The 15,126-nt window shown below is 59.9% G+C and overlaps 1 protein-coding gene across 2 annotated transcripts; it reads left to right on the top strand.

The window, feature by feature from the left end:
- Window positions 1–15,098, top strand: ARHGDIG (Rho GDP dissociation inhibitor gamma). 2 transcript variants are annotated; one of them, XM_001515441.5, is made up of 6 exons: window positions 1–94; window positions 11,302–11,490; window positions 12,453–12,536; window positions 13,384–13,460; window positions 13,769–13,832; window positions 14,165–15,098. In XM_001515441.5, exons 2-6 carry the CDS (start codon window positions 11,307–11,309, stop codon window positions 14,362–14,364), a joined length of 609 nt encoding a protein of 202 aa, XP_001515491.2. In that variant the 5' UTR covers window positions 1–94; window positions 11,302–11,306; the 3' UTR covers window positions 14,365–15,098. The 2 variants fall into 2 exon arrangements, with proteins under 2 accessions (XP_001515491.2, XP_028905109.1); XM_029049276.2 differs by lacking the exon at window positions 1–94 and adding an exon at window positions 6,686–6,840.
- Window positions 15,099–15,126: the final 28 nt, after the last annotated feature.

Raw genomic sequence — 15,126 nt, 5'->3', positions numbered from 1 at the left:
GGCGAAGAGACGACACTTCGGTCCGAGCCGACGGCCCCGCTGCTCCTCGTCCCGCCCTCGTCCGCTCCTCGTCCGCTCCTCCGCAGCACAGCAGGTCAGCAAAGCCCGAAGGGGGCCGGGGCGGCCGGGGGCCAAGCGGGAGGAAGAGGGAGGGAGGGAGGGAGGAAGAGGAGGGGAGGGAGAGACAGAGAGACGGGGAGGGTTGTGCGTGGGAGGACCTGGGATGGAGGGAAAAGTGGCCGTGGGTTGGAAGGGGAGAGTGTCCGTGGATTGGAGGGAGAGAGTGTCCGTGGGATAGAGGGGGAGAGTGTCCGTGGGAAAAGGTGAGTTTAAATCCGTGACTCTCTGCCTGCGCGCCGGCTGACACTGAGGGTGGGATGTGTGACGGTGGGGCCTTTGACGAGCTGTATTGTGTGTGTGTTTGTGTTTTGGGGATCGGGGGAGGCCGCGGCGTCGAGGCTGTAGGTGTGACGGTGTGTGAGTGAGGGAAGGACCTGAGGGGTAACCGCGCTTTTGTGTGTGCACGCCGGAGGGGGCAGGGGGCCACCAGTGGAGTATGTGCGTGTGTGTGTGTGTACACGGGGGAACACAATGAGTGGCTGCGTTTGTGTGCGCGTGAGGGGTCGGTGGAGGGGGCTACAACTATGGGTGACACCCCACGGAGGGTCACGCGGGGTGACTGGTTTTGTGTGTGTGTGCGCGCATGCCAGGGGAGGGGGCACTAGGGAGGACTGTGTGTGTGTGTGTGTCTGTGCGCCACTTTCCCAAGTCTGGGCTTCCCTTCCCCCTCCATCCTGGTTGCCCACCCCAGTCCCCACACCCCCGGCCCAGGTACAGGGCCCCCCTCCACCACCACCTCCCCTTCACCCAAACCCCCAAATCAAACTTCGTGTCCTTTTTTTGTGCTTGATTTACCCCTCCCCACCACCTGCTTTCACCCCCTCACTGCCTGATTTCCTATCCCTCTTTGCCAGAGGGAGCTGCCTGACTCCCAATCCCCCTCACCCCCACCCCACCACCCCTGTTTGCTCCTCACCCCTTGTTTCTTGGCTAGTAACATTAGCTGGCCTTGGTCCTCCCCTCTCCCTGGGCCCAATTCTGTTTCCACATAAATCATCCGAAGCTCCATGTGTCCGGGGGTTGGGCAAGGAGTCGGGCGCCCGGGTTCTTTCCTGCTGCTTCCTTGGGTCATCTCGAGCCGCTGCAGTGTGGTTTTCAAGCCTGGCCCTCTGCAGCCCAGCCGTGGGAAGGGGAAGGAGGAGGAGGAGGAGTTGGAGGAGGAAGAGAAAGAGGAGAAGGATTAGGAGGTTCCTAAAAGGCCCTAAAGAAGGCAGCATGGCCTAGTGGATAGCACATGGACCTGCCAGTCAAAAGGATCTGGTTGACCCAAGATCAGGGTTCTAATCCCAGCTCTTCCATTTGTCTGCTGTGTGACCTTGGAAAGGCACTTCACTTCTCTGTGCCTCAGTTACCTCATCTTTAAAATGAGGATTAAGATAGAGAGTCCCAAGTGGGAGGGACTGTGTCCAACCTGATTAACTTGTATCTATCCTAAGGCTTAGTACAGTGCCTGGCACAAAGTAAATGCTTAATAAATACCATAAAAAGGAGGGAGCCATGTACAAGAGTCTCTCCAGGAGTGGCTGCTTCCTTTCCTCCCTCCCTGGGCCTGGCCTCCGCCCCCGCACGGCTCGGCGGCTCAGCCCGGAACCCATCCGCCCGATCCGGATTGCTCCACCCTCCCCCGATCCCCAGGCCTGCCCTGTCCCCCGGGACCAGGTCACCCTCCTCCTGGTTGCGGTTGGGGCCAGTCCGCCTGGGAGTCAGAAGGATCTGCATTCTAGTGCTGGTTCTGGCGCGTCAGCTTTGTGACCTTGGGCAAGTCACTTCACTTCTCTGGGCCTCACATCTCATCTGGAAAATGGGGATTAAGACAGCATCATGTGGGGCAGGGACTGTGTCCAACCCATTAACTTGTACCTACCCCAGCGCTTAGAACAATGCCTGGCCCACACTAAGCACTTAAGAAATACCATTATATATAATAGTATTATATATGTATATATATGTCTCCCAAGCCACCCCTCACTACTTCTGTGGCCTCTCCTGGGGATCCCACCCCTGACCTGCTGCCCACTGCTCTGTCAGAGGAGTCAGTCACACCTAGGGAAGGATGGCTGTGGGTCTGCAAAGAGTGCACCTTTATGCATGCATGGGTATGGCTGTGTGTGCATGTGTGTACTTGCACGTGTACGCACATTGCTAGGACAAGGTGTCTGTGTGTGCATGCATGCATTGGTCTGGCCAGGGGCGCTTGGGTGTTTGCATTAAATAGGGTGGATGAGTTTTGTATGTATGGGTGTATCAGTAAGGTTTAGTGTGTGGTGTGTGTGTGTGTGAGCATTGGTAGGATTGTATGGCTGTATGCATTGGTAAGGCTGTATATGTGTGCATCAGTAGAGCTCTGTGGGTGGGTGTGCGTGCGTGTGCCTCAGGTGAAGCTGGGGCTCAGCAGTCTCTCGGCCCAGGGCAACGCCGCCCTGCGGCTAGTGGGTGCTCAGCCAGCCCTGGTGATGTGGGTGGTGACGATGGACACGGCGAATCACACTCGGAGCCATGTGGCGTAGTGACAGAGTGTGCCGGGGACCCAAGCACGCCCCGATAGTATGGCCAAACAGGTGTGGCTCCCCCCACCCCTTGTCCAACCCACAGAGGGAGCCGAGGTGTTCTGTGGGTGTTTATGTGTGCTCGCGGGCATTTACGTCCCCCCGCAGACATGCTGGGGGATTCACCGAGGCCTGAGCTGTGGAAGCCGTTTGTATTTGTGGTGGGTGTGGAGTGGGGATGGGGACCGCTGCCCGCCGGGCACTATGGCCGTCACATTTCGGGGTGCCCATGGCCACGGACTCTATTTTTGAGGGGGCTCTTCAGTTGGTATAATTAGTTGTTTTCCAAGTGGCCCCGTTGGGGCTGAGGCTAAATGTCTTCAACTGCAATTCTGGGCTGGCTAACTCAGTTACTGGGGGTCTGTGGGCTGGGCATGGCAACTATCTCAACCACCCAGAGCCGAGCTGGTGCTCCAACCTAATAATAATAATAATAGTAATAATAATAATAATATTTAAGCACTTACTATCTGCCAAGCACTGTTTTGAGCCCTTGGAGTAGATAACAATAATAATAATAATTGTGGTCTTTGTTAAGCACTTTACTGGGGTGGATACGAGCCATTCGAGTTGGGCACATACAAGGTAATCAGGTTGGACACAGTCCCTGACCCACATAAGGTTCAAAGACTTCATCCCCATTTTCCAAATGAGACCCAGAGGAGTGAAGTGACTTATCCAAGGTCACCCAGCAACGAGTGGCAGAGCATGGATTAGAACTCACGTCCTCTGTCTCCCAAGCTCGACCCCACCACCACCTCCTTTCCTTCCAGGTGTCCGGGCCCGGGTATTTGGGAGGGGTGTTTTCTGTGGAGAGGCAGGAAAGGGTGGGTGATAGTTGGAGAGGTTTGAGCAATGCCGGTGTAGCCCCTTGGGACCCTCCCCTCGGCCCCTTCCCCGGTCTTGTGCCCCACTCCTCTTCCCGGGTTTGGGGTCAGAAACTCCCACCCGATTGCTGTGTGCCACGGGGAAGGTCTGTGGCCCTCTCTGGGCCCTGGGCGTGGGAGACACTGAACTCTTCCCTGCTCCCAGTTGAGAGGTTTTGCCTTAGACCCTGCTGTCTTAACACGCTTCCCCCACCCCCCTGGAAGAAATCAGGTGAGTCCAAAAGAAAATAAGGTGGCAGACCCAGGTAGTACTAAGTAACAACTGAGTCCCATCCAGGTTCCAGGCCACTTCTGCCCGGCTTTTGTTGTGGCGGGAGGGGGTCTCTGGGTGGGAGGAGGGAAGGAATAAGCCGGGCATGGTGGGGGCACCCCCAGCTGGAAGTGTCAGCACCTTCTCCCGTTTCCTCCACGGGTCCCTGGGTTTTGGGAGAATGATGGGGAGAGGACGGGCTGGGGGGCTCTGAGTTCGGATTCCGCCGGGCTCCGGCCCCGTAGCCCCATGCACACATTCCTCCTCCTCTGACTCAGCGGGCGCGGCCCAGGGCCTAGCGCCAGGCAGGAAACCCAGGTCTCCTGGGCACGTCTGGCACCGTCTCTGGCCTTGGGCTTGGTTTCCTGGCACCCGCCAGGGACCGAGCTCTTTAGCACTTTAGCATTCTCTCTCCCCGTCTCTGCCTCTCTCTCCCCCTGTCTTTTCCTCTCTCTCTGTCTCTCTGCCACTCTCTGTCTCCGTCTCTCCCCCGACCCACTGCGGGCAGGCAGGAGATGTGTATGTTCTAACATGCTCTCCTTGGCCTGGCACCTGAGCTAGGAAGAGGAGGGGGCGATGGCCTTCATGAACTATGGCCCTGCTGCCCCACTGAAGGCAGTGACCTTGCAACTGCCAGCCTGTGCCTTCCCTCCAGATGGCCTGACATCGCCGGGCAGGTGAAGGCGGGCATGTCGGGCTGGGGTAAGGCATGGCCAGGGGCCGAGCTGAGGGGGTGCTAAGGCTGCTGAGAAGGAGCATGGCTTAGTGAATAGGGCACGGGCCTGGGGGTCAGAAAGTCATGGGTTCTAATCCCGGCTCTGCCACTTGTCTGCTGTGTGACCTCGAGCAAGTCACTTCACATCTCTGTGCCTCAGTGACCTCACCTGTAAAATGGGGATTGAGACTATGAGCCCCATGTGGACTGTGTCCAACCTGATTTGCTTGTATCCACCCCAGCGCTTTAGTACAGTGCCAAGTGCATAGTAAGAACTTCACAAATTTAACAAATACCATTATTATTATTGTCTGCTGTGTGACGTTGGGCAAGTCGCTTCACTTCTCTGGGCCTCATTTACCTCATCTGTAAAATGGGGATGGAGACTGTGAACCCCATGCGGGACAGGGACTGTGTCCAACCTGATTTATTTGTACCCACCCCAGTGCCTAGTATAGTGCCTGGCACATAGTGAGCGTGTTACAAATACCACTATTATTATCATTATTATTATTATTTTTCAACTTGCCCAAGGCCAAACAGCAGGCAAGTAGCAAAATCAGGATTAGATCCCAGGTCCTCTGACTCACAGACCCAGGCTCTTTCCACTAGGCCATGTGGGCAGCCAGATTGGTACGGGGCTGGAGCCCGGGAGGCTCCTCAAGAGGAGGAACGTGATCCCAAACAACTCCCTTCGTGACCCTGTATAACCTACTTGACCGCAAACATTGCTTCTGAGCCAGCCAACGGTTATCCCATATTCCTGAATCCGTTGGAGAGCCATCGTGCCCACCCACACCTGCCCGCATCCCCTGGGGATAATGCCTGGACCTCCCCGGCCTCCACCTCCTCTCCCCAGCTGAGGGGGTCGCCTTCCCCCAGCACGAGGGTGCGGAGCACGTTTTAATAATAATTGTGGTATCTGTTAACCACTTACTATGTGCCAGGCACTGTTCTAAGCGCTGGGGTAGATTCAAGTTTGGTTGGACACAGTACCTGTCCCACATAGTACCCACACTCTTAATTCCCCTTCTACAGATGAGGTCACTGAGGCCCAGAGAAGTGAATGGACTTGCCCAAGGCCACACAGCAGACAAATAGGAGAGCAGGGGTTAGAACCTTCTGACTGCCAGGCCTGTGCTCTGTCCACTCCGCCAGGCTGCTTCCCCATTATGGTTTCCAAAAAGAGGTGGCAGGGCAGGGTGGAAAGGGTGGCCCTCTACGTGGGCAGAGAGGTGGAGGAGGGCAGATGCCCCACCGGGTGCCAGGGCCAAAGACAGGCACCTCGATGGCTGCCAGCTGCCCATCCTGCCACTCGGCTCATCACTGCTGTTGCTCTCGAGTGCCGGACTCCAGCGGGGTCACCCTAAGATTTGGCCTGGGGCCGGACCTTCCCCGGGGGCTGGATCTTTCCCCTGCTGCCCAGCGGCCGGACCTTTCCCCTGATGCCAGGACCCTCCCCTAGGGCCGGGCCTTCCCCCGATGCCCAGCGACCTCCCCCCGGGGCCAGAGTGCCCCTACACCCGGTAGCCACCCCTGGGGGCTGGACCATCCCCGGACAAGCAGCCTCCCCCAAGCCCGGACTTTCCACTTGTGGCCCAGCAGCTTCCCCCAGGGCTGGACTGTCCTGCCTCCCATCAGCCTCCCTTGGGGCTGGACAGTCTCAGTGTGCAGCAGCCTCCCCCAGGGCCCAACTGTCCTATCACCTCCCAGCGGCCTCCTCCGGGGCCGGACGGTCCCCCTGTTGTCCAGCGGCCTCCCCCAGGGCCGGACGTTCCCCGTGATGTCCAGCGGCCTCCCCCGGGGCCGGACGGTCCCCCTGTTGTCCAGGGGCCTCCCCCAGGGCCGGACGTTCCCCCGATGTCCAGCGGCCTCCCCCGGGCACGGCCGGTCCCCCAGCCGCCCAGCGGATGTCGTTGCGCCCAGCCCGGCGTGGGGCGGGAGGGGGGGCGGGAGGGGGGCCGGGGGGGTGGCCGGGGGTGGCCGGGGGTGGCCGGTCCCGTGCGGTGCCCGGGCCTCCGGCGGCGGTCTGCAGGGGCAGGGCAGACATGAGCTCACTGCAGTCTGGCTCTGGCGGATGATGGGGCGGGGGGCGGCGGGAGGAGCCGGCAAATGGGCCTCGTCCCCGGCAGGACCCCGCCCCCCGGCCCGGCCCGGCCCGCCCCCCGGCAGCCAGTCGCGGGGGGCGCCGCCCTGTCCGTCCATGGGCCTCTGAGGAGGAGGGGGCGGCCGGCCGGCCGAGGGGCGCCATGCTCGGCTCGGACCTCTGCGAACTGGGCGGCCAGCTGCTCGACTTCGTGCGCCTCACCGTCTGCGCGCGAGGTGAGCCCCCCCACCGGGAGACCCCCATCCCACCCCACCCCGAGGACATTCCCCACCCTCGACCGGCCCCGAGGAGGACCCCCGGGCCCGCCAGGACCGGCCCCGGCCCAGCCCCGGGCCGGGAGGGGGCCTGCCCGGCCTGTCAGAGCTCTGGGCGGCTCCCTCCACCCCTGGGACCCCCCCCCCCTCCCGCCCCCCACCCCAACCCCGGCCATGTGTTGGGCGCCATCCCCGACCCAGGAAGGGTCCCCTCCTCCCCCGCTCGCCCCCGATCCGGTCCGGTCCGGTCCGGCCCTGCCCAGGTCGGTCGTGCCAACCCGGCTTCCCTCCGTGGGAAGGGTCTGGGCATCCCCGGGCGCCGCCCCGGGTGGGGGCGGGGGACCCTCCTGGCGCGCCCCGAAACGAGAACGGGGCGCGGGCCCCGGCGGGGGGATGGTCTGGCCCCGCTGCTACCCTGGCAGCGCCCTGACAGCGCCCTGGCAGCACCTTCTGGGCTCTTTGTCTCTGGGTGGGAAGCCCGCCGGGCCTCCTCGTGGGCATTGATGTCCTCACCCTAGGGCGGGCCGGCTCGGGGTGGAGGCCGGGGGCACCGCTCAGGAGGGGCTCACTCGGGGTGGGGGGGGGAATTGGGGGGCGAGACGCCCCCTCCCCACCTCAGCCCCCGAGATCTAGGGCTGCCCCGGTGACGGCTGCTGATCTTCACTGACCACCCTCCTCCGCCCGGCCCGGATAATAATTATGATATTTGTTAAGCGCTTACTATGTGCCAAGCACTGTTCTAAGCGCTGGAGTGCTGATGGAAGGAGTGTGAACGGGGGACGGGGAGAGAGGATCCTGAGACTCAGATGTGTGGGGCTCGGGGTTCCCCCATATGCCCCACCGTGGCCAGGGGCCAAGCAGTCATCACCCCTCCCCCGGGATTTGGAGGCCCGGGTCCACCCCCAACATTGTTTGGGGGGATTTGGGGGATCTAGGCGCGACCCCCAACCCGGTAAGTGTCCCCCCACACACACTCCCGTACGGCTGGCCTCCTGTCCGGTCCTGTCCAGGGGATCGTGTCAGGGGTATCTAGAGGGGCATGCATGCCCCCCAGGATTTAGAGGCCCAGCTCCAACCCCAGCAGTGTTTGGGGGGATTTGGGGGAATCTAGAGGGGCTTGCTGCTCAGTCCCCCAGAAGAGTCATGGAGGCTCTGATGGGCTGAGGCGGTTTCCCTTCTTCTAAGCCTCTCCCCAAACCCCGGGGAGAGTCCGGGGAGACGGTTGGGGGGCGCCGAGAGGAGGGAGGAGATGGGGAGTCATCTCTCCGCCGGGCCCCAGGCCTGCCCAGCCAGGGGAGGGACTGGGGATAGTGGGGGTAGAACCCTGATCCCAAACTGGGTGCCTCTGCTCAGTGGGAAGGGTCCTGGGGGATATGGAGGTTGCCCACCTCTCACTATTGTCTGCCCTGGGGTCCCTGGGGCTTCCTGCTTGCCTGTGACCCCCCTCCCGACTGCTTCAGTAGTTGTTGAGACTTGCTGTTCCCAAACAGGGAGTAAGGGTTACTGGGGGGTGGGGGTCCGGGCCCCCTGACCTCCCCCCCGCCGTGGCCGGAGCTGGGGTCGGGACCTACTGGAAAGGGGGCACCCCCTCTCCGAACCCCGCAAATACACCCGATCCTTGTTCTTGGGGAATTTCGGGGAGCGCCCTCCGGGCCCCCCAGTGGGGAAGATGAGTGCCCAGTCGTGCCACCCTCCAGGTCGGGGCGCCGGATGCCCCGCGGCCTGGAGAATGGGTACACCCCCCCCCCCAGGCCCCACCATCCTGTAGACATCTGCCGGGAGTTCTGTTGTGACCCCAGGGGGGTGGTCTTCCTTCCCACCCGCCGACCCCCGACGAGTCTTCTCTCACCCTATTGCATCAGCCACCCACCCACCTGCTCCCTCATTAGCATAGCCAGGTGCCGTTGCCAAGCAACCGAGGCACCGCCCCCGCACAGCCAGGCAGGTGCCCCGTGATTAACTCTGCAGGTGCTGGTTCCAGCGCCCATCTTTCCTCCAGGCGGGTCGTATCCTGTACCGGGGGGGGGGGGGGGGGGGGGAGGTCGGTGGGCCCCCAGCTGGAAGCCAGGGGAAGTGGGGGTGAACTGGGGCCGAGGAATGCAGTGGAAATTGTCATCTCGGTTGCCAAGCACTGCCCTAAGCGTTGGGGTCGATGAAAGATAACAAGGTCCAACACAGACCCCGCCCCGACCTCCCACGTGAGAAAGCTGAGGCCTAGAGAAGTGAAGCGATTTGCCCGTGGTAACAGGGTAGGCAAGAGGCAAATCGGGATTAGAACCCAGGCCTGGGCTCTTTCTACTAAGGCACGCTGCTTCTCAGTGTTTTTGGCCCAGCAGCTGGGGACCTGAAAAGGTACCAGCTGGAGGCCTGTATTTGGGGGGGGAGGTGTCTTCTGGGGGAGACATCAGGCTGTGATTGCCACTTCCCCTTCTCCTTCCCCCTCCCCGCTCACTGGGCTCAGGTGACGGAGGAGAGGTTGAGCTTCTGGCTCACTTCAACCCCCTAGGGCCTAGTGGAAAGAGACTGGTCGGGACTCAGGGGACCTGGGTTCTAATACCGACTCCATCATTTACCTGCTACGTGCCTGTGGATAAGTCACTTCTTGAGGCCTCGGTTTCCTCCCCCGTAAAACGGTAAGATTTGCATCCCTGTTCTCCCTCCCCTTTAGATTGTGAGCCCCTCCTGTTCTCCCTCCCCCTTAGATTGTGAGCCCCACGTGGGTCAGGGACTGTGTCCCACTTCATTTTTTTTTTTTAATCCACCCCGGAGCTTGGTAAAGTGCTTGGCGCGTGGTTAACACTTAACAAATGCCACCCCCCAAAAAAAGGTGTGGAGAGAAAGGCGGAGTGCCTTGGATTGGAAGCAGCAGGCGAGAGGGGCAGTCGACTGCCATTTCGGGTGAGGGAATGGCACAGGTGCCAATTTCCACAGCTGTTTAGGCTGAACCCCCAGGCTTGCTTCCCTCAGGTCCCCTCCCTGACCTGACCGGAGAACTTCCCCCCAGGACTGGAAGCCCCTTCGATCGACTGCTTCCTGCCCTCCTCAACCCTCTCCCTGCTCCGAGTTCCACCCCTCCCCTGCAGTGGAAATTGTCATCTCGGTTGCCAAGCACTGCCCTAAGCGCTGGGGTAAAGGATAATAAGGTTCAACTCAGATAACCTGACCCGCACAGGGCTCCCTCGTGAGGAAACTGAGGCCCAGAGAAGTGAAGTGACTTGCCACGGTCACACGGCAGGCAAGAGGCAAGCCGGGATTAGAACCCAGGCCTGGGCTCTTTCTGCTAGGCCGTGCTGTTTCTTAGTGGCTTTAGCCCAGCATCTGGGGATCTGGGGGGTCACCAGCCCCTTTGCTCCCAGGGAACTGGTGCCCTAAGGGAGCTAGTCACCTGGTGTGGGGGGAGGAGAAGTGTGTGTGTAGGGGGGGAGGAGGGGCACACCCTTGGGCCTTCCCCCAACCCCTTCTGCCAGTCAACCAGGGAATGGGGCAGGAGTCTCCACTGGAAGTTTTTTTTGTTTGATTGTTTTTTTATTAAACACTTATGTGCCAGGCACTGCAATAATAGTAATAATGGTGGTATTTGTTAAGTGCCAGGCACTAAGTGCTCGGTGGATATAGACTAAGCCCCCTCTTCCTCAGCTCCCCTTCCCTTCTGTGTCAACTCGACTCTCTCCTCTTGCTCTTCCCCCGCTCCCCACCCTATATCTATAATTCTTTTTATTTATATTGATGCCTGATTACTTGTTTTGATGTCCGTGCCACCCCCTCCCAGACTGAAAGCCCACTGTGGGCAGGGATTGTCTTTCTTTATTGCCGTATTGTCTTTTCCAAGTGCTTAGTACAGTGTTCTGAACACAGTAAGCGCTCAATAAGTACAAGTGAATGAGTGAATGAATTAATATAAGCAAATTGGGTTGGAAACAATCCCTGTCCCACATGGGGCTCACAGTCTCTATCCCCATTTTACAAATGAGGTAACTGAGGTCCAGAGAAATGAAGTGACTTGCCCAAGGTCCCATATCAGACAAGGGGTGGAGCCGGGATTAGCACCCGTGACTTTGACTCCCAGGCCTGTGCTTTATCCACCAAATCATGCTGCTTCTCTACTTTTGTACTAAGTACTGGAATGGGTACAAGCTTGGACACAGTCCATGTCCTGCATGGGGTTCACTGTCTCGATCCCCATTTTACAGGGGAGGTAAACTGAGCACCAGAGTAGTGAAGTGGCTCATCCAAGGTCACGTAGCAGACAAGTGTCGGAGCCGTGATGAGAACCCAGGTCTTCTGACCCCCAGGTCCGGGCTCTTTCTACTACGTTGTGCCAGTTCTCTATTGGGTCAGACTCCAGAGGGTCCCGACCCAGCCCCTCAACCTCCCCGCCCTTATCTGCCCCCCTTAACCCTCTCGTCCCCTCTCTCCGGGCAGGTTTCATGGCCGACAAGGAGGGGGTGCGAGCGGCCCTGGAGGAGGAAGAGGAGGAGGGGGACGAGGTGGAGCTGGCCTACCAGGCCCCCGAAAAGAAGAGCCTTCAGGAGATTCAACAGCTGGACAAGGACGATGAGAGCCTCACCAAGTATAAGCAGGCGCTGCTGGGGCCCGTGCCCGAGGTCGTAGGTAGGAACCCGGGACCCTGTGGCGGGGTGGAGGCAAAGAGGGGCGGCAGGGGGACCCCCAACCCCACAACCAAGCCATCACCATCACTCAGTGGGATCTGTTGAACACTTACTGTGTGCTGAGCACTGGACTAAATGCTTGGGAAAGGGCCATGCAACAGAGTTGGTAGGTGTGATCCTGGCCTGTAAGGAGCTTACAGTCTATAATCTACAGGAGACAGACGTAATAATAATAATAACTGTGGTATTTGTTAAACACTTACTGCGTGTCAGGCACTTTGCTGAGCGCTGGGGTGGGTACAAGCAAATCGAGGTAAACGTGGTCCCTGTGCCACATGGGGCTCACAGTCTCAATCCCCATTTTACAGATGAGGTCACTGAAGCCCAGAGAAGTGAAGCAACTTGCCCAAGCTCACACAGCAGTCAAGGGGCGGAGCTGGGATTAGAACCCTAGGGTGACTATCAGAGTGTTTAAGGGGGACACAGTCAAATGCGTAGAGGGCAGGGCAGACAGGACCAAGCACACAAACAAGCGATCTAACTTCCTGATTGCCTGCTGTGTGCAGAGCACTGTACTGAGCGCTCGGGAGAATCCGGCAAAGTTAGGAGAGATTATCCCTGCCTTCGAGCTGACTCCCCTAATGGGGTTCTGGGATGTTCCCAGCACTAGGGTGCCTCCCCACCCCTCCATCTGTCTGGGGGATCGGGGTCTTCCCACAGAGCTGCAACCCTGGGGTGACCCCCACCTCCAGCTCTTGGGGCTTCCTGTTTCTCCCCAGCTTGCTGGTTGAGTCCTTTGGCCAACTGGCCCGCCCTCCAACCCCTTCTCCCCGGAGAGCGTGGCAGCCCGGGTGCCTGGCACGGGGTCAGGAGGTCGGGGAGGGCGGCTCTAGGGGAGGACCACCAGGGCCGTTGGGAGATGGTCTGCATCCGGTTCACACCGCTGCCTGCCTCTGTCCCCAGACCCCAGCCTACCTGGCGTGCAGGTGATCCGTCTGACCCTGGTGTGCGAAGAGGCCCCTGGACCCATCACCATGGACCTGGCAGGTAACCCCCACCACCCCAAGGGACCCCCAGGACCCTCTCCTTGGGGTTCCATCCTCTTGAGCCCACCCTACCTCCTTTTTTATGGTGTTTGCTAAGTACTTACTAAGTGCCAGCAGGCACTGTACAAAGTGCTGGAATAGATAATAATCATCATCACCATGGTATTTAAGTGCTTACTACCTTCCAGGCACTGTACTAAGCACTGGAGTAGATCATCATCATCATCATGGTATTTGTTATGTGTTTACTATCTGCCAGGCACTGTACTAAGTGCTAGAATATATAATAATGATCATGGCATTTATTGCACTCTTACTATCTGCCAGGCACTGTACTAAGCACTGAAATAGATAATATAATAATAATAATCATGGTATTTAAGTGCTTACTATCTGCCAGGCATTGTACTAAGCGCTTAAGTGGTTACAAACTAATCAGGTTGGACCCAATCCATGTCCCACATGGGGCTCACACTCTTAATCCCCATTTTACAGATAAAGGGACTGGGACCCAGAAAAGTGAAGTGGTTTGCCCAGGGTCACACAGCAGACCAGTGGTGGAGCAGGGATTAGAACCCTGGTCCTTTTGACTTGCAGGCCTGGCCTCTATCTACTAGGCCACGCTGCTTCTCCTCCCTTCCTCTCCCTATTCCCTCTAGGTTGGGCTTCTTCCCTAAGCCAAGGCTGAAGGCCCGGACGGTGCTGGAGTCCCCAGAGGCTCTGGGCTCTTCCCCTCCCTGCCCTCTGTCCCGGGAAGCGGACGGTTTAGACTGGTGGCAGGGCCAGGTGGAGGAAGTGTCACTTCCCTTCTCCCCCAATCCCATTCCTGGTGTTCCCTGTCGTGGCAGGTGACTTGGAGGCTCTGAAGAACCAGGCTTTTGTGCTGAAGGAGGGGGTGGATTACAGAGTGAAGATTTCCTTCAAGGTGGGTGCCTCTTCGGCCCTTTCCCTCCACCATAAAAGTTGAAATTTGCATATCATTGAAAGCCTAAATTGGCTTATCATTTGCATCCCCCAAACGCAGTCTCTCCCCAGAGTCTCAGTCCCTGCTGGCCCGGATTAGGGGCCCACTTGGATCCCAGTTGGATCTCCAGTTGGGATCGTCATCGGTGACAATGGCGGTCCATACTGACTACCCAGAATCCACTGTGGCTCCCCCTGGGCTGGCAGGCGTGTGACTGTTTCCAGGGCACTGTTAATCCCCCCGTCCCCATTGCCACCTTCCACCCCCAGGTGAACAAAGAGATCGTCTGCGGCCTGAAATATCTGCACCACACGTACCGCAAGGGACTGCGTGGTGAGTTAGCTGGCACGAGGACGGGGAACAGATGGGGAAGAAAGAAAGGGGGGCAAGGGGGTGGGGAGGGATCCCCGGGGTAGCCACCCTCATGTCCAGGGCTCCAGGGTTCTAGACCCCCATCCTCAGTGGAGCAATCTGCCTGCTGTAGGGGGCGCTAGGGGAGGAGCAGAGGGAGGAGGGGGCCACCGTCCTTTTCCCAGAGGGGCTGCCAGGCTGTGGGGAGCACACACGCATGCACACATGCATGCACACAAGCACACTCATGGACCACCCTCCCCCCGGGCCTCTCCCCGCCCGATCTGGTGTCTCTCCCGGCTGGGCGCCTGCAGTGGACAAGGCGGTGTACATGGTGGGCAGCTACGGGCCGCGGGCGGAGGAGTACGAGTACCAGACCCCTCTGGAGGAGGCGCCCAGGGGGGTGCTGGTCCGGGGCCACTACCGCATCAAATCCTTCTTCACCGACGACGACAAGACGGACCACCTCTCCTGGGAGTGGCTCCTCCACATAAAGAAGGACTGGAAAGACTAACCCTGTCCCCCTCCCCCACCTCGCCCGTCCCCCGCGCCCCGCACCAGACCCCCCGGCTCCCCCGAGCGGGAGGGGCCCTTCTGGGGGCGGGGGCGTCCACTCCCCTGGCCTGCGCTCGGGTCCACTCCGCTGGCCTGCGCTCGGGCAGGGAGCGAGGTGACGTGAGGGAGCCCGCCCCTGCCCACCCCGCTCTCTGCCCAGCCCCCGCAGGGACCAACGGCGGGAGGGGGCCCTCACGCCCCTTGTGCTGCCCAGTTATGCAAACCCTGTCTTCTGTGTCCCGGCCCCGGGCCGCCCGTGGGGCAGAGCTGGCCCAAGTGACCAGCCGGTGCCCCTGCCCACTCCCTGCTGCTGCCCGGTGCCTGGTGCCCAGTGGCCCGTGGCACCTGGTGTGGCGGGGTTGGAGGGAAGGCCCTCCCCCTGCCCCTGCAGCCCATTTCCTCTGTACCAAAGTTCCTTTGAGTTGCCTTGTGTGGTTTCTGTCAGGCCCCAGTCCCTTCTCGTCCGCTGCTGCCCAGCTGGCGGGCCGGGGGGCGGGGGGGAGCGGACACGCCAGTGCTGTGTGCGAATGCCATGGGGGCGCTGGCCCCCATTGGGGAGGGTGTCGGGGCCCAGCTCCGGGGCACTGCGTTTCTCCCCCACCCAACCCCTCGCCCACCCGCTGCCCCCCACCCACCCCATCACCGCGCCTGTCTGTGCTCACGTCCACCCCATTAAACTCGATCGGGTTCTGTCTCGTGGCTGCGCTGTCCTTCTCTGAGG

The sequence above is a fragment of the Ornithorhynchus anatinus genome, chromosome 21 (genome assembly GCF_004115215.2).
Source record: "Ornithorhynchus anatinus isolate Pmale09 chromosome 21, mOrnAna1.pri.v4, whole genome shotgun sequence".
Classification (NCBI taxonomy): Eukaryota; Metazoa; Chordata; class Mammalia; order Monotremata; family Ornithorhynchidae; genus Ornithorhynchus; species Ornithorhynchus anatinus.
The sequence above is the reverse complement of the archived record's forward strand: the minus strand, read 5'-3'. Positions and strand labels throughout refer to the sequence as shown.

Coding starts and splice junctions, on each gene's coding strand:
- ARHGDIG (XM_029049276.2), top strand. CDS start 6,768: ATGCTCGGCTCGGACCTCTGCGAACTGGGCGGCCAGCTGCTCGACTTC. Junction 6,841..11,301: donor CCTCACCGTCTGCGCGCGAG/GTGAGCCCCCCC, acceptor CTCTCCGGGCAG/GTTTCATGGCCGACAAGGAG. Junction 13,461..13,768: donor GAGTGAAGATTTCCTTCAAG/GTGGGTGCCTCT, acceptor TTCCACCCCCAG/GTGAACAAAGAGATCGTCTG.